The following is a 20,580-nucleotide window of genomic DNA, read 5'->3' as shown; positions in this document are numbered from 1 at the left end:
CGTTTTTTTGAAAAATATCCAGAATATTATATAATTGTAATATAGGTACATAATATATACTCCATGATAAATTGTTTTCAAAATCTTATATTAATTCTTATTTTTTTCGTCTTATAAGTATAAGTATTATCTACCAACATAATATATTTCTTATTCATATACTCGTATATGTATGTATTATATAATTGTACAATTTAAATTATCTTTGACTTTTGTTTATTACTAATTTTTAATTAGAACGGTTTTTAAAATAAAAATGTTGATCAACTATGTGCTTTTAATAATTTAATGTAAGCCATAGCTGATTATTACTAAGTATTATACATGACGATTCTTCTATAAAACAACATTCATTATTTCAAAATCTGTTAATGTTTTTGAAAATATAATGTAAAACGACATTTTTAAAAAACAACTATATTTTTAATGTCATATTCTGAAACAGGATATTTTTATTTTTTTTGATACATAAAAATCGAAATTAGGACAAATGGCTTATGAATTATAATTATTTAAAGTTAATGTGAGCGGAGTAGTTAACGAACATTTTGCAGAGTTTCCCTGAACCACTCCACTCCGCTCACCAAAACTATAAATAATTATAACTCATAAGCTACATGTCCGAATTTCGATTTATATACATAAAAAAACTCTAAAATTATTCTATTTCAGAATATGAAAATAAAAATGTATATTGTTATTCAAAAAATATAAAACTTGAAAATTTATAATGATAAAAAATATTAAAAAATATATTTCATAAAAATTGTTTTGTTTTATTTCGACAGGAAATAATGTAAGAAGTATTTTTCTAAAACGTTAATATATTTTGAGATAATGAGTGATGTTTGATTAAAGAATTACCTAGTATATTGCAGATTTCTATAATAAACACACAAGTCTATTAGAGATTATAAGATATTTATTTTTTCGTACTATACACTACTTACATTAAACTTAACATTAATGCGGGTAACTTTGCACTACACCTTCCAAAATTTATTTAAACCATATGCATAAATATGAATCATTCAAAGTTTCTATATGAATAATAACATATACTGTATTATTAATCTATATATTCATATAGTTAACAGTTGGTATAGTAATTACAGATAATAGTCGAACTGCAGGGTTGGAACGTATAATACAGACATACAGTGCAGTATAAAACACGTATATTATACGTACTTAAAACGTAGGTACAGTATAAAACAAATTAGTTGTATACGTTTTATACTGTATAAAAGTTTTTTTTTGCTGCATTGAACCTATTATCAAGTTATAAATATATATAATAATAAATAATAATAATTGTCAATTGATAATAAATTTGATATTTATAAGTGGTAATTAAAGGCATTATTATTTATATTATTTTAACAAAAAAGACATTTGTGATAATTTTTTATATTAATTACTAAATACTATTTAGTTCATCTTTATTTTGCATTAATAAACTACATTAATATTAATAATTAATAATTATTATTTTATAATATCAAAAAAGACATTTGTGATAATTTTTTATATTAATAAAAATATATATGTTTTTGTTACAACTTTAAACTTATAATTATAAAAAAAATTAAAAGACGTAAGTGTCATCGGCGGGTGGCTTCTTCAATCAAAATTTCATCTCCATTGTCTAAAGCTCATACTCTTATTGTGCCGATTGTGTATAGATTGTGTATTTATTAATAAAGAAAAAAAAAAAAAATAATTATAAAAAAAGAAATTAATCTTGGTTTTTAATTTTATTCTAAATTTAAGGAAATTTAGTATATCTTAGTCGTTATTTAGTTTTATACGTTTTATACGTGTAACTTATAAAACGTTTTATACGCGTATATTACCAACCCTGAGTCGAAGTCGGGTAAACTTTAGATATAACCGGGTGAAACGCGAACTACCCACGATACTTGAGCACAATTTCGGCTTTAATCCGAGTAAACCTAGTTTGACTAACCTCATTTAACATTAAAGCGTATTAAATATAAATAATTATAAGATAAATGTTATTGTTCAAATATAATTAAGTATGATTAAATATGTATAAATATTTATAAAAATATAACGATATTAGGTGTAATATTAATTTTAAGAATTAAAAAATTTAGTACATTTAATTATAAAAACATATTTTTGAGATGCTTACATACAAGATTAAATAAAATATAATGATATAGTCATTATTTTTTCGTTTGCAGTACTATATCAATTAGATGATGCGTATTTTGTATACCTACACATTACACACATACAGATAAAATACGATGATAACAAAAATTTGACCCGTATTCATTGATAATCGCAATAAAATTAGGTCTACGGTTTTGCATAAATAAGATTAATCACAACTAGGTTTACTTTGGCAAAAGCCGAAGTACGACGTTTTGCTTAAGTACCGTAAGCAGTCACGTTTCGCTCGGGTATTTCTGAGGTTTGCCTGATTTCGACTTTTTCCCATAACTTATTATAATTTGCAAAAAAGATATTTTTACAAAATAATATGTATGAATCAATCAATCAATCAACGATAAAATTAAAAAAAACAGTTAAACCATTACTTACTTTTTAATTTCATATTACACACATCTTTTCATACTAAATACAATATTTTAGTCTGAAGTCGTTGTTAGATTTAAACATTTATAACATTTTTAATTTTTGCGTTGTGTATTTGTGTGCTTATGCTGTGTACGTATTTTTCATTAAACTATATTATAATCAAATCTCTTAAATTGTCTACTGACAAATAATTTCATTTAGAATATTAGCTGATTTCTGTTCTCTTATAATTGTTGTAAATAAATATATCATTGTCATCGCATATCAAAGTGACGAAAAGTATTTCTGATTTCAATGAGTGGGTTTTCTTAGCGGAGATCTTCAAACGGTTCAGGCTATTTTCTTCGTAACGAAAAAATCTTCTCTAACCACGAAAATATTATCGTAGCGTTTATCGTTTATGTGTTGGTTTTGTACTAGTTATGACGCGCTTGCGCTATTCAATCATAATAATATAACGATAATATATCTCCAGCAGTATTGTTGTTCAATACTATTATATATTTATAGTATTTATATATATTTATAAATTTTTAAACATGTATTAGAATCATAACGTCGTTTTAAAATTACTTTTTAATGTGCATGAGTACCATTAACATAATAATATACGATTTCGGCAGTTTAATACAGTTTATGTATATCTATAATATTATAGCAGTGTGCAACTGCTTTTAACCGTTTCAATGATTTCGAGTCGTGTTGCATTAATCGGAGGCTACATTCAACAAAATGGTGCTTATTAAAAAAAAAAAAAAAATGTATACATATAATTTGGTTTTTTACAAACTAATTAATTTTTTTATAATTGCATAGGGAAATAAAAAAGTATCCCGCTGTTAATATATATAGACGACTTTTTGTGCATAATTTATTTATTTTTATATTATATTTCGATGTTTTCGCTGTGCACAGTATCCTTTATTCTTTTTATATGTAATAATAACAACTGCACATTAATAAGACGTGTTTATTGAATATGTTTACTTAATCGATGCAATATGTAAAGGAAAAATCTCCTATCACGCGTTATATAAATTATTTTAAACTATTCTTCCGCCATATCCAATAGTCTGATTGTTAGTGTTTGGTAAAAAATTACTCTGTCGGTTTGTAATTTCTTTTATTTTTTACACTCGTGGTTGCATTTTGCTGCGATTAGACTTGTTTTCGATTCTTCTAAAACATAATACGTACATAGTCTGTCAGCTATTTCGTCCTAGAAGTACAGGAATTGATTTGGTTTATATAAAATATATTATACTGGCATCAATGTCTAAATATAAAATCACAGCATAGTTAATAGTGAACGTATGAATTATAAAATATTAAACTTTAGTTGTTTTTTTATATTTTTCCATTAAGGCGTTATATTGAACCCTTGATCGATGTATCTAATTGTTTTTTCTCTTGGTTTGTTAAAATGTAGAAAAGAATCTTTGTGCTCTATCAATAGTTACTCGAATAAGAGCTTGTAATTATTATTTTGTTACACTAACACCTAAAATAAGATTTGTATGTATTGTATATTATTAACTGATCTAGATATAGTCGATGCATATTATTCCATGCGTGTAGAATGCAGAGTATTTTACGTTCACGTTTAATAATAAATAAAAATATATCATGAACTTATATTTTAATCGTTTTATTAATAATACACGCATGTAATAAAAAATGGTATTTGTTAATTTTTGACAATGGTGCGCGACCTCGACGACTGTGATTGATGAACACTATTCGATGTACCTATATAAATTATGTATTTTATTATGACATATTATAGTTATATTAGTGTATACACTAGTAATATAATTATTATTTTCTTCCGATATTTTCTATATTTTATCATTAAAAACTTAATCTTAATAACTCTGTAGATGACGATGACGAATACGTTTTTATTGAAACGCCGGCGTGACGGCGGTCCTTGAACCTTTTATAACATATTTTACTACAATATATAATATGTGATGGTCGCAGAATCAAAAGTTGATGGGAGATTTCGTGTGGCTATATCTAATATTTGTATGTTATATATTGCAAGCAAATCAAGATATTCAGACATTATTCATATTTTGGAAAATATGTTTTATGTTATAGACACTTTTAATTTGTTTGAATAACATAATAACTAAATCCTATAATTTATGTTAAAAATATCTTTATCCAAATACATTACAGTGATGATGACATCGATGGAAATAATTTTACTTAAGTATATTTAGTGTAATTCTTATACCTTTTTGTTGTACCTAGATGTATTTAATAATCAATTGGTTAAAATTGTATTGTCACTGCAATGTCATTGATGATGCATCACCTGTAACACTTACTATTATAGTTACTAACAAAAAATATTTTGTATTTGTATAACAACTATATAAATTAAGTTTAAAACTAAAAACAGTAGTTGAACAAAATTAGGATGACTTTGTAACTTTTACTATTCAAAATAGTAGCAAAGTATACATATATGAGTTTATAATGCAACTATACAAACAAATAAACAGAGAATATTTATTATAAAAATGTTCAAAAGAATAGTATAGCATACAAATTTAAAAAAAAAAGTGATATGTTATAGTTTATTCTGCTATATTTTTGATATCTTATCAAGAAACATAATAATTAATACTACCATTGATTATAGAATATACTATATATTAATATAATATATTATATTCTATAATCAATGATACTACCTATATGTAATATGTATACACGTATACGAATGCAGAACTCTAATAAATGCATTCTCTGAAAATGATCTATGTGTACTATACTTAAACTTAACATTTTGCACACTGAAATTTGGTCATTGTGCATTTTTTCCGAATAATGTATACATTTTACTTCTCTGATCACTAAAATTAACTAAACTATAACAATAAATTGTTATTAATTGTTCCTTGGCCATAGTACAGTATGTCTCTCTATTTTGTACTTTGCCCATAAAATACATAACTACACACACACTTATATAGTTTTGTACGATTTCAGGTGGAAAAATTTGTACAACAACGAAGCGGGCAGTGACGTCATATTTTTAGTCGGAGACCCCGAATGTTGGAGGTTTCCCGCGCATATAGATGTGCTATGTCAATACCCGGTGTTCGACGCCATGCTCCGCGAACCTTGGTCGAAAAAAGGCACCCCGATCCACATACCGGATGACGACCCTAGAGCCTTCGACAACCTACTCAAGTGAGTTGAGGTTTCTTTATGTTATTATAAATTGTTTAGTGTTATACACTTATATTATAGTCTAGACTCTAGACTCTAGAAGTACTCAATATAACGAAGATATTTATCACATGATGACATATTTAAGTCGGGAAACATAAAGAAATGTCTATATAACATCACGTACTTAATAATATAATATTATTAAATAAATCAAAATATTTCATAATAATAAAAATATGTTACGACTCCAGTTTGGAAACAGCTGTTGTTTTTTTTTTTTAAATGTTTTTTAAACACATAATTTATACATTACGGTTGAACTTGCGTAGAAATATATTGATCGCAATCACGTTGTCCTATAGACTCTAGAGGGTTTCGCACGACGTAATTATTATAGTATATAGGTACTGCAATATTAAAGGAAAATCAATCATCGTTGTTTGAAACAAAATTACCATGTATTATTATTTACATTTAAAGTTGAAAACAATTTTACTAAATATTTTTTCTATAAGAATTTGGTTTAAAAATTTAAAAAAATTAAATTTAAAAATAAACTCAATGACTTGTTTGATTTATTCATTTATATGATAATATATCGTTATTAATGACAATATTGTTATGCATAATAATATTATATAGTATTTGGTATTTTTTAAATTTGTTTTTGTTTTGTTTATTCCCGTTTATTAACGATTGACATAACTCATAAGAATGTTTAATAAATTAATAGGTAATAAATAATAATAATACGTAAAATAATTTTTATTTTGCTTGAGCTAGCACGTCATGTTATAATAATAGTTAGACAAGGACGACAGATAGTATCGGTGTGTTTCTACTTCTTCCTTGAATCGATCAATATTATATGCTACTCGTGAGAACTTGAAACTGTCGTTTCGAAAACACGCCATTTACAGCTTTAATAAAAACGTAAATTACAAAAAATCATTATTATACCTACAGGGTTAATTATGGGCACAAATTAATCGGAAATGATTACAATATTACATTTTTGAGTTTATGCCAACTAAACCGATATCGTTTAAAGTTAAATTTTAATTATAAATTACACGTGTGTTTAAATATATTCATTTTTTCTTTAAAACTTGCTGGAAAATTTAAATATAATATGTACTATGTATATAGTAATTGTACCTGTATATTATAATTTATAATATACTTTAATATAAAACAAAAAACTGTGCCAAGTACCAACGTACGTAAGTTAACGTATGTTAACCCACCTACGTTGTCTATTAAAAAAATGTTTGAATTTGATGAAGTTTTAGTATACAAAATGAACAAATAGGTATACTGAAATTTATTATAGTTATTTATGTTGATATATTAATGATATTAATATATTATTATATTTCAATTAAGTTTAGATACCAAAATTGACGCTGAAACTGTTATACTCACAATTTTACCTACAAATATTATGTTCGAAAGCGTCAAGAGTAGTTGTAGAGTGTAGTTGATTGTTCTGTTTAGTATTTTTTGATAATATGATTTAATTAAGCCGATTGTGTGAGCCAATGCTGGAGTATACTATAATAATATACTAACATACTACACAGTTGGCTTAATTTATGGAACTCGACAGCGGGTTAACAGGAACTAATATTCTTTACAATTCTTCAACTGCTGTTTGCTTTATGTATACGAGTACATGAATAAATTTAAATTACAAAATGTGTTTATCAAAGAATGCATACTGAAGTATATTTTTGTCTACAGTTATACATGAAATATATGCATATATAGTATCTATTTTAAAATTTATATATATAATTTATCGATGTATGCGATACATTATAACATGCTACTTAGGTGGAAATAATTAAAATGTGTTGTACATTTAGGTCAGAAATGTAAATAGATTAAAAAAACAATAGTCATCAAATTTTTCACTTATTATATTAACTTCAAAAAACGATTATTTACGAGTACTATCCTGTTTGTGTGTATGCATACATTTTCCTGTCGAGATAAGAAAATGGCAAATAATAAATAAATTATATATTTTTTACAACGGCGTGTGTGGCATAATATAGTTGTCATTATAACAATTCAAAACTTTTTTTCATTCGTTTAATATATAATATCATATTGTCCTTGAATATATGAGTACTTAAGCATCTTATTTATACAAACCATAAAGCGCAAGTATATAGTATTCTTATACATTTAAAAATAATATCTGTGCTAAAATTTTAAATTTATCAGTTATCATAGTATGTCATTGTATTAGCATTGAGTATAAATTATTTAGAATTTATATACCTACTCAATGAACAACGGTGTCAGATATACATATATTCCATTCAATATATGTATATGTTTTTGGACAAAGTTTTTTTATAAGGTGTATGAATATAATATACGTGAGATAAACTGGTCATTATCTATTAGTTGTAAGTTTGTAACTTTACTAGGCCTGTGTTACAGAAAATATTTTAAAAAGAAGGGGAGATTCATAAGTATAAATAATTAATAAATTACGATTAATCTTACATGGCTATGTTCAAAAATAAATATTTTTTGAAAACATTCGGAAACCCCTTACTTCAATCACCATTAATATGCGTCTGCACTTTACTTATTAAATTATTGAAAAATTTTTTTTCTGATTTTTGTCCATAAATAAAGAAGTCATGTAAATGTTTTAGTTACACGTTGTTACAGGCAACTTGAATTATTATAATATTTATTCCTTTGGCTTAATCTTTTATCGATCACTTAAATTTTTTTCTTTTTAACATTATTACTGTCAATATCAACGACTCGAAGCTTCACGCACGAGCTTAACGAATTTAATCGATGAAACAAAAATAAAAGCATCAATATATATTAAATACAAACAGTTTAGATTAGTTAGGTTTTTTATAATCTATTTTTAGTCTTTTAAATATCCGTTTGATAATGTGTTACTACAGTTGTGACTCATACACCTACAGTGAATACGTTTAATTTTAGAAATGGAAATTGATGCATAGTAACTATAAGAAAACGATGAAAACACTAACATTTAAAATGTAATATAATTTCCTTAAATTTCTAAATTTTCAAAAAAAAAAAAATAATATTATAATTTTTAATAATTTTTTTAAATATATTTGTTATATACGCATATTATAGTTGATGCGTATAGGTTTAATCAATTATTTTTACTGTTAGACAGTATATTGTATTTGATAGGTATACAAAATATGTTATATCACTATTGTTAACAGTAGATATTATTGTAAATCACTTTTTGCTTTTATTTTAATTTATCTTTGATATCGTTTTTTATTTTAAATTGTTCAAATCAAGATTTTTTTTATTTATTGACAATAAAAAAATTATTAATTTTCTAGATCTATCATAGTAAGTAAAATAGGTTCTTAAATTCAAGGGAATTTAAATTTGATTTTATATTGATTACAGATCATAATTTATAAGAGTGATTATTGTAAAATTTGCAGAAAATTCTAAGAAAAGCATTTTTATCAAATATGTATCGAAATTTATTCCATTAAAGTAATTGTTGATTGATTCCATCCAACTGATTATAATAATAATAAATGAGGAAGATTTTAAAGAATTTTCTTCCGTTCTCTACCAATTTTAACCTAAATTATTTTTCGTGTCTGATATACTTTTTGGAGTTGTGCCATTAAAAAAAAAAAATTGTTGTGCATATTAAGTTTGAAGGTTTAGAGATTCATTTACACGATAATATATACTCAATAAATCAAATGATATTTCATAAGTAAATTTTCTTTTAATTTTTATAATGACGTTTTGTTCTTTAATGTAGATTACTCATACAAAGTTTTAAAATAGAAACGTAAAATAACTTTAACACTGTCATTATCATAAATATTATGTGCAATAATTAAACTCTCGTCTGTTACATTATACATGTATCTTGTAACATTGTACAAGTAGCAAATATCCAAAATAAAGAACTTTTAATTAATAAACAAATGCAAATTTATTAGTAATTGTATGATTAATTTCTAAAACCTTTTTCAAGAATGATTTATCAAAATAAATAAATAAATATTAAAAAGCTTAAACTATTGATTTTATTGAGAAATAATTGTTTATTTTAGGATCGTATGTTAATAAACTAAGTATTTGGTCTGAACGAAAGTTTATTGACAAAAATGAAAAGTTGATTATTAATAGGGGTTGGATTGTAAAAGGAAACGGATGGGGGACTTGAGCTTCAAAACGTTATTAACCTTTAAATCCATTTCTTAACCGGAATTGAAATATACAATATCAAATAATAATAAAATTTACCAATACCTATTGTTAATACATAAATTCCGTTGGTTTCGTCGTAGGTTCATGTACAAGAACACGGTGGAACTGAAATCCGTGGTGACCGCACTCGAGACGCTCGGGTTGGCCAACAAGTACATGTGCGTGGACCTGGTAGACAAGTGCATCGCCTATCTGACTCGTAACCTGACCGTGGACACGGTGCTCGTGGTGTACCAGGCGGCCAGGCTGTACGGCGGTCAGACTGCGCCGCGCCGCGAACAATCTGTTGCTTGTTCGCCGGCGGCCACGGCTCGGGCCACTGCGCCGCCGCTACAAGACCTAATGCCGGCGGCCGTGGCTGCCGATGACGCACACTCCGAGGCGTTCGCTCGCATGGTACAGCACTACGACACGCTGTTGGCTTACTGCTTGGCGTTCATCGACAGGAACGCTGATCGGGTGATGACTGACGAGAGCGTGGACGAACTGGATACGGTCGAGCTCAGGGAACTGTTGCTTCGCGACGGACTAGCCGTGTCCAACGAAATGGTGAGGCGTCGCTCGTGTATTAGTTATTGTACTTAGTCTTGAACCAAGACATAATAATATAATTATATACTTATGTGTGTGTCGTCAGTGACGTTGTTAGGGAGAGGGAGTCTTGGGAGGTTAGGGGTTATATCCAGCTATATTGTCATATTAATTTTTAGGTGACTGTGTCACCTTTATACTGGAGTTGTTTTTATACATTCTATTTATCTTATTCTTACTTCGCTGAATCAAAATCACACAAAGTGGCAAAAAATGTTTATTTTCAGCTCTTTCCTGGTATAAATTATAAAATTTTCATAAAATGTCTTTACAAGTGTAATGTACGCCATGCCCGTGAACGTGTTAAGTTCACTAACTTGAACTATTAACTTTTGCAGTAAAAATTTAGTTACTATCTATGGATGGACGCCAATAATGTATTATAATAATATTTACGTAGATACCTAATATGTAATACGGACGATAAACTACAACAGACAATAGTGGTGGTCCACTACGTGTATAATATAATATATTATTTTGTACGTCCAGTTATCTATTAATTGCCTTGTTGTTTTCAATTATCGACTTATTTCCTTTTAACCCTATGTATCTAAAATATTTGACCCTCTTGCCTCAAATGTTTTTCTACCATCTACCAATCGTGTCCTTATGAAATATTAACTTCTGTTTTCACCCGAGTTTACTATAACATTTATAATCTCCCGTGCTGCAATTACATTTTTGATTAATTTTATTATCGATCCCATTTTGAAACGAAATGTTAACATATATATATATTGACTTCGTAGTTTTTGAGTTTAAGCTCTGACTCACGTTATTAGTAAACAGAGCTTTTAATGTTCTAGTTGGCTTCATCGGTGGTCTCACAAGGAGGAGGGGTTATCGGTCTCCTATAAACTGTTTTCCTAATTAATTAACGGTGTTCAACGAGTTTCGCGCCACTGTCTCGTACTGAGTTTGCTAAATGACGAACAATTCTATACGGGAGTATTATTCTCCATCAACGACGGTCTTGAATTACAAGCCGATTTTGATAGCTTCTACTCGTATCTATCTGAACGGTTTAGTTTATTGCGTTGTTCATCAGTCAATCGCTTCAAGTGTATATACGGGTAGGGTTTTTATTTTTTACATTCGCCCGCGATTGTGGCGTACTGACGATTAGTCGTTCAACACCCTACCCTCTCGAGTAAACTATGCTTAATGATTTCTATATCACGGAATCCTATTCCTTTTTTTTTTTTATGCGTACAACGCAGTGCAATGTATCGATACACGTGCAGATCTAGACTTAAGTACATTATACATATAGTATCAAATGTTGTAATAACACTCTGATGATAATTTATGTATTTTCACGTTGTCGTCGTATTACACGCACGGCGCATCAAATAATAATATAATATGAACACATATAACGTTATATTATATTATTATGTAGTACGTCGTTATACTCACGTCTCGTTTGTGCGGTGTTGTGCGCAGGTGCTGTTCACGACGCTGGAGCGGTGGTGCACGCACAAGTGCAAGCAGCAGCACTTGGAACTGACGGTGGCCAACCGGCGGGCGGTGCTGGACGACACGGTACTGCTGTCGGTGCGCTACCTGCAGATGACGGCCAACGAGTTCCTATCGGGCCCGATGCCCAGCGGCCTGCTCAACGCCCAGGAGACGGCGGTGCTCATGAAGCACATACTCAACCCCAAGCAGCCGAAGTGGACGTGCCAGCGGCTGACCAAGGAGACGCTCGAGTACATGGCCACGGCGCGGGCGAAACGAAACCACGGGATGGCGGGCGCGGGCGGCGGACTGTCGTACGTCATCAAGCGGCGGTCGTCGTCGTTCAGGGGGGGCGCCGCGGGTGATCCGCACCACTACGGCGGCGACGGCGACGACAGTAGCCAATCGTCCGAGTTCGACTCGCCAAAACGGTCGTTCTGCTGTACGGGCCGCGGCAAGAAGAACAAGAAGAACAGCGGCAGTGCCGGCAAGAAGAACAAGAAAAAGTGTTCGGACAGCTGTTTTTGTAATTGTCTGATTTACTGTTTGGACGTGTGTTTCGGTTGAACGCGGCCGTCGGCTCTCTTCCCTTCCCCACTTCCACCACGTCATCACTCGTACACATACACACACACACACACACGCGCACACACATATACACTTGATATACGCACTGACCTAATTGTACGTTATATAATATGTGTGCGTGTGTGTGTGTGTGTGTGTGTGTATAAATATAGAGATAAATTTAATTTACCTTAACTCGAAGAAAAAAACACAAAAAGATCTCAAAATAATAATTGTTTTTCCTTTTTTGTTCAATAATGTAAATGTTAATATTATGATTTATGATGATGATATACGTCCAGAGTTCGTCCCTCCCCACGTTATCGGATGCTGCGCGTGTATACACATAGTAATAGTAATAATAACAACAATATTAAAATATAACGTATAAATAAAAATTACGAAAAATATTTATATATTAATTATATGTATATATACCTACTGCCATACAGGAGGAGTGGTAGGAAGAACCTTCTTAGAACTTTAATTTCTCCAATTTTGAACAAATATAACCGTTTAAGCCTAACAATTTAATATTTATATATTATGTAGTGTCTATACGTTTTACTACGAAGTTAAGTTAGGTACACGCGTACAATATTATACGAAAAGTCTGACGAATTATTATTATTATTTTTATTTTTATTTTTTTTTTTGCAAACGTATAACCCACTCACTCATAATAATAATATATGTCATCGACATAGACATACACTGGACTCTCAAGTTGACGATTATTTCACAATGCCTTACGCACCATATAATATTATTTATTCTCAGTAACTGAGATCCAAATCAATGTATCGTAACATAGTTATTTTTTTTTAACTATTAATCACGCTCAACGAAAATAGTTTTCCAACACAATCCCTATACGGTTATACACACCTATTACATCGTAATACTTATACTATTATAGTGCCATACGTTTTAAATTTAAGTTTTATTTTTTACGAACAAGACGACGAGCGGGGTAGGTGCGTTTCTTTCGTCCCGACGGTCGAAACAATAGAGTGTAATAACTAATAAACAACAAAATGTTTACACATTATAATGGTATAAAATTAATATAATATATAATGTATACCACTCCGTCTCGAGTTCCCCATGCACTTTTCCCGCGCACGAACACACCGCCTCTCCATTTTCGGTGGTACGCACGTGCAGCAGCAGCAACCCATAATAATATAAATAATATTATTATACTAGCATAATATAAACTACGTCTCAAAAATGTTTTCGTTCGCGCCACGCGGAAACCGCACTCTTGACGACTCGATTAAAATTTGTTTTTAACGACATTTCGTTTTCGTGCCAGTTACGTTTTATTAGGAGCAATAACCATGTGACTAATACTTATTTTTTATTTTCTTCTCTCCCGCGCGGCGCATTTTGTTTCCCTCACATAAAATATCATTCTCATAATATGCACCTTATCACAAATATGCTATTCAGATATAATGTTGTTATTACCCGCAAACCGTCATCGTATTGACTTACTAATGTTATCATACTGCTCGAGACGATAACATTTTCATCCCGAAACGCGTGTTCACCTCTCCACCCCCTCTCCACCCACACCTTTTTCACTGGCCGTGTTCACCGGATCCCGCACTTGTGTTTTTCGCTTCGCACGCAAAAAAGTTATTTAAATTTAGTCACTATATCCTTTGAACAAAAAAAGTATACTCTGAATAGGAAACGTAGATACATGATATATGTATATATATATATATATTATATTGTAGTATTTATATAATATTAAATATAATATGGTCACGTTCGTTATTTACATATTTATTTTTAGATAAGTACCATTTAAATATTTATATATTATATACATATATACATGGTCAACACGGACAAACTATACTTTATACTACTTTATTTTTATTTTGTGAAAAAGTGATTTTAATTATTATTATTTTTTTATGTCAATCATCGTGTATTGACAATTACTGATATTTTTATTGTTTCGCGAGTAATGTTTAAGTGTTTTAATTTTTAAGTATTTGTATTTTTGCGTTTTTATGAATCGAGCTGTTATAATAATTATTTACCTAACGATCGTGTATTATTGTTGCTGTTTACATTTTAAAACTAAATTACTTACCATCACCCTCAGAGCTTCCTCGATGACCTTTACCCCGAAATGTTTATTATTATTGATATTACCATAATATTAAGCCGTTATATTACATGTTTAAATTACATTTTATACATTTTTGTTCGATATTATAATATGATCTTATAATATTATTATAATTATTTATTTTCGGGTTTATCTATATTAAAAAAAAAAAATTGTTTACCATCTAAATTCTATATGTATTTACGATAAATTTATTATATTAATCGTAGATCATCGTTTTAATTGTTTTTGCCGATACTTTCGGTAGTTGAAATTTAATGATTATTTATTATTATTAAACTAAATATTTATATTTTTGTCGTCATCAAGGGTAAAATGTTTAGCACGCGATTTATATATAATGTATGGCTCTAGTCAATACCATTTACGATTATGTTAGTTTTAAATATTTACATTGGCGCTTTGTAAGAACATTGAATTATATATAAAATATAAATCACATATATTATATATTGTATACGCCACGTTGTTTCCGTTTATTTATTTATTTTGTTTTTTTCAGAAACAATTTTGCTTTCGTTCCCGCGTAAAACTCGAAACACAATAATCGTTTTTGTTCGACAGTTTGTCGGGAACAAAAAAAAAATTAATACCGTTTCCAAGACTTATAAGTTATAACCGTCAAAATGTAATTTATACACAATACCACGCGAAACGCCAACGGACGACGAGGCGTGCAACCGTTCGGCGGGCGGTGTGTTTTTGAATTTTGCACACATCTGCGCCGTGTGTTCGGGTGGCGGGCGTTTTGTCGGTCATTTTGGTCGATCGGCCGCGCTCGAAACGAACTGTCGTCATCGGAACATCTGTAAGCTGTATAAACACATATTTATATATAAATAATATTAAATATGTGTATGTATTATGTGCGCGTATTATTTCGTTATTGCGACGCCTCAGGCCAGCGGTGACGAACCGACGATGGTGATAGTGATAACAACAACGATAATATTATGGTCGGTACCGGCGAGCGGTCTGCGTTTCACTCCGCCATCAACTCTACATCTCTTACCACAACCCTTTTTTTTTTTTTATAATGTAGTTATTATTTTATATTTTTGTTTCACTCGCCAGCCGGTGCCGCCGTTATATATTCGCGTGACCCAAATTCAGACGCACGCGGCTCACACTCGGATACAGCTGTTCGTTTTCCTACGCTCGCCGCACACGCATTCGCGATATATATAGACACCTATGCATCGCATTATCGCGTATTCCTCTGTCCTTCGACGTCCTGGAGGTATTGTATCGTTGTAAGGGCCGCGCAGGAGTTCATGTCAGCGGGCCCGTCGACATTGTATTTGTTCGGGGCTGCGTTCGAATCGAGTCCCGATAAAAAACGTATTTTGGCACGAATCAAGTCCCGTGAAATTCAAAGCTAAAAACTATAATTCTCATAACATCTACAAATTATTGATGAGTCTGTTTTTGGACACCGATCGAGAGCCCCGTCAAACTTAAAAAACCAAAAATTTTTTTTCCTCTTTTACAGACTGAGGACTGGCAGTCTGCTGTAACGGAAAATATTCCAGGTATAGTAAAAATTTGATTGATGTGCAGTGTGCAATTCAATCGTTGTTTATTTACAAATAAATAAATATGGTTAATGACGGACCAGATTGAATTTTTAGTATTGGTAAAAATTTGTACGATGTGTTCAAATCGTTTCGAATGAGACATCCACATTTCAGAAGGACAAGCTTTCGGATATGTAATTTTCTAAATCATAATTAGTTAAGACAACACGGGCGTTTTGTTATTGATCAGTAAACTGTAGCGTTGAAATTATTTGATTTAAAAAAAATATATTTATAGTTTGTTGTTATCGCAACAAGGTTAATTTTATATTTTACCGAGGTTTTTTTGCTGAAAAACAGAAGTTTGGTATCCACCTCAAAATAATCTTTAAGTAGTATAAAAAATTGTCTAGAATTTTAAAATACGGTCTCTGAGTATATTTAATTATTGCAAAAATCGGAAGTTGAATAAATTCGTCAATAAATGAAAAAATGGAATCGATCGTATTTGGTGAATCATCTCGTAAATATCACAAAAGGTTTTACTGGGATCCTGTAATATAAATCGACCGTACCATGCTCTGTTGTATAAAATATGTATAATAGACAATGTATAATATTCCAGCTGTTTGCTGCTGTTATAGTGAACCGTTTCCGACTTCCTATGTATACGTATTATTTATACTGAATCCAATTTGAATGATTTTGACAGGAGAGGGGGACATAGTTCCCCACTTTGCGTGGACACACACATTGTACGACTGGAAGCTAATCATTTTTCGTCAACTATATTTTTGGATAAAAAAAATTGACGGATTTCATAAATCCAATTAAAATAATCCTGTAATATTAGAACCATGTCTGGCTTAAGGCACGCGAAGCGGTACGTCTGCACCGGACGGCAATTTTAAGTGAATAATTAGGGCTAGCATTTTATTTTTAGATATTATGAATTTATATGATTTGTGGTGCGTAATATAATATAAAAAATTACGCCTTTTATATTTCTATAATGTTCATTCAGATTTTAGGGAATAAGATATTTATTAAACATATGTATAAGGTAAATTTGCATTTGCTGCCATTAGTGTCATTTAAAAAATGAATGAAATATCAAATAAAATAGATTTTAATTATAAATAAACAAATCTGATTATTACTGCATGGTGTATGCTGCTACCATATCAATATTTTTAATCCCGCACGATTAAATACGAGCATGTAATGTGATACGGGCGTACCTACAGCGGAATTGTCAGAATTATTTTGCTACAGCTGAAAGTTAATTTTTTACCTAATCCAATGTGGCTATTATTAATCGTGTTAATGAAAGGCTTGAACATTTAAAAAAAACAAACTAATGTATTTTTAGTCCTGTATGAAATTTAAAAATATCAAAAGTATTACTCGTGACAACTAACAAATTTATAAAACACTGCACAGATTTACAACATAACAATTCGTGTAACGAAAATTTATCCCCAATAATTGAACTATGACAATAGGTATTTCAGAAAGTAATAAATACCGGAAACTTTGCTTCAAATGAGTGTAAAGCGTTTCATATACTTTTAACGTTACCAGTTACGGTAACCAGTAGAGAACGGAGTTTTTCTAAATTCAAAAAATTATTAGGACATATTTAAGGACAACCAAGATTGAAGATATCTGAACGTAAGTACTCATTATGTACCATGTATACATATATAACTTGATTTATAATTAAATTCACTATAAATAATAATTATAAAAATGATTTTAATGATATAGTTATATTTATGTATAAAATATTGTATTTATTTTAATTTAGATTAATTTTTTTTTCTACAAAAAAGTATATTTATTGATTATTTATTTATTTTTATGCAAATGTATTATAATTTAAAAGACGGAAATTTTTTGAATTGTACCGAGTGCTAGGTGGAAAAATACCAAAGGCCGACCCTCAGTCCTGATCAGAACTACAACTAAGTTATTTTTTTATAGTTATCGATACTTATTAGAATTAGTTTGAATACAGATACTAATAATTATATTTTATATATAGCTGGTACCTCTACTATAGACGGTTAGATCAAGTTGTTTAATTTATGAATTCTGCTTAGCACTTCAAAAATTAGCAATTACCATATTATTTTACTATTAGTCCAATACGTCGGTGTAAGTACCTACTTAATTTCAGGCGTAAGATAAAATTATAGACGTAAGGACCAAAATATACTACTTGTAACTTTTATCGTCTCCAAAAAGCTTCTCATATCGCTTAAGGTTATATTATTATGATATCTATTTCTGAGTTTTAGGTATTTTTAACACTCATTACTTCGTGTACATAACGATAACACTATAACAGAGTATAGTAGTTTACATTTATTTAAAAGTAAAAATGGTATTGAAATTTTATCTAGATACCTAGTCTATATATGTGTAGGTAGTAATTTTTAATTAGTTATTTGGTAAAAATCTGGGGTAATGGTTTTATTGTGTGGCAGCAGGAAGACGAATACCTACAAACATTTTTTTTTGTTTTGTTTTAACAATATAATAACTGGAGAACGGGTTTTAATTTAGTAAAAAATTAAAAATATTGAAATATTTGAATTGTAATTAAGACAGAATTTATTGTAAATAACACATAAGTAGTACAAATTAAACATTTTTATTCGGAATCATCCGAATAGTCTTTGTGAGAAAAACAATTAAAAACGATATAAAACTTGAAATTTTCAAAATTTAAATGACGGTGATTCGATTTTAACATTCGAGATTAGGTTAGGGCTAAGTATATCCAATGATATTTTTAATTTTTGAAATAGTTTCTCATTAGCCCCACTTACATAACTTTTTTGAAGAGTACTCTCGTCAGAAATTTTATGACCAGTATATTTTTTCTATAAAATCGTTAAATGCAGAATTTTTCAATTTAAAAAGAGGTAGGTATGTCTGAACGTATTAGTGCACACAACACAACTCAAATCATTATAGAAAACAGACTTACTACTAGTAGATGCAGATTTGAAAAGAAAATTTTGTTGAAATTTAAGCTTTTTATCTCTATTGCTATTGCCTCTATTTTGTTTACTGGTATTGACGTATTGAATAAGTTGACTACGTTAATCAATAGATTTATCAAAAGATTGACCATATAAAACTTGTTTATCACTTCTAAAAGTTTTATTTGGAAATTCTTCCAAATAAAGATCAACTTTGATGCTTTTAAGCGAGTGAACCCGGGGAATATTTAAATGATTAATATTACAGTGTAGAATAAACTAACGAATATAAAGTACACAAACAGACACAACACGAAAATAACGTAATTGAATAACTCTCATACCATCACTGATCAAAAAGCGAATACGTATTAATGAATAGGTACTGACATTTGTACCTACAGCCTATTGGCTATTACCTTGAGGCTTGAGGTATCGAAGTTGTCGTTTAATGTTTAATGTCAAGAAGGTACAGACTTAGGTACTCGTTTCGCGCCGTACATCTTAAAATGTTTAAATAAAAACGGAAATTTTACATTACAGAATACTTATATTTATTTGTAAAATATTTAAAATAAAATTAGTATCATCTCATTTGAAATTGAATGCAACGTACACATATGTCGAAAACTTTCCGATGTTTTAACTACATAAAAATATTTATTTAAATTAAAATCCGTTCCCTAAATTAATTTAAAAATATGAAAATTCGATTCAGATGTGAATGTTACATGAATCAAATTTTTCCAATTTGAAATAAAAATAAAAAATAAATGCAATAAGTAAATCGAAACTTTAAAGATGTTTTAATGGATCATAGATACAAAATATTAATATTTTGTATACACAAGTAGTTATAAATAATAATTTTTGATATCTTTAAAATAAAATATAAAATATGTTGTACACTTATCATATTTTAATCATTATACATAAAATAATCAATATTTATATATATTTAATATTTAAATATAAAGTATGAAATAATTTTAAAGGTTTTTTTTTTTCATAAAATTTTCACACATTAATGAGTCAAGAAAAAAAATTAGTTGTAAAAACAATATTATATAATTAATATTAATTTTAATCACATATAGAATAATATAAGTAGAATGATTTAAGTTACATATTTTTATATACCATAATATATTATGAATAGTTTTGTTTTAATCACAAGATAATAATAATTATTAATACATATAATACTTGTAAATTGAATAACAACTATATAAGTACCTAGTAAAAATGATTTGAATTAATTTTTTTTCTTTCA

General features: G+C 29.1%; 1 protein-coding gene across 2 annotated transcripts in view; it reads left to right on the top strand.

The window, feature by feature from the left end:
• LOC112603897 (BTB/POZ domain-containing protein 2-like) overlaps nucleotides 1-12,842 on the top strand; it is a 55,837-nt gene extending 42,995 nt beyond the window's left edge. For both annotated transcript variants that reach the window (XM_025352708.1, XM_025352707.1), the window contains exons 3-5: nucleotides 5,575-5,778; nucleotides 10,104-10,572; nucleotides 12,064-12,842. In XM_025352708.1, coding sequence (XP_025208493.1) covers nucleotides 5,575-5,778; nucleotides 10,104-10,572; nucleotides 12,064-12,645 — 1,255 coding nt within the window. In that variant the 3' untranslated portion in view covers nucleotides 12,646-12,842. The remainder of the gene's footprint in view (nucleotides 1-5,574; nucleotides 5,779-10,103; nucleotides 10,573-12,063) is intronic.
• Nucleotides 12,843-20,580: the final 7,738 nt, after the last annotated feature.

This window comes from Melanaphis sacchari, unplaced genomic scaffold (genome assembly GCF_002803265.2).
Source record: "Melanaphis sacchari strain LSU unplaced genomic scaffold, SCAv2.0 Contig113_pilon_pilon, whole genome shotgun sequence".
In the NCBI taxonomy this organism is placed as follows: domain Eukaryota; kingdom Metazoa; phylum Arthropoda; class Insecta; order Hemiptera; family Aphididae; genus Melanaphis; species Melanaphis sacchari.
This window is presented reverse-complemented; position numbering and strand designations above follow the sequence as displayed.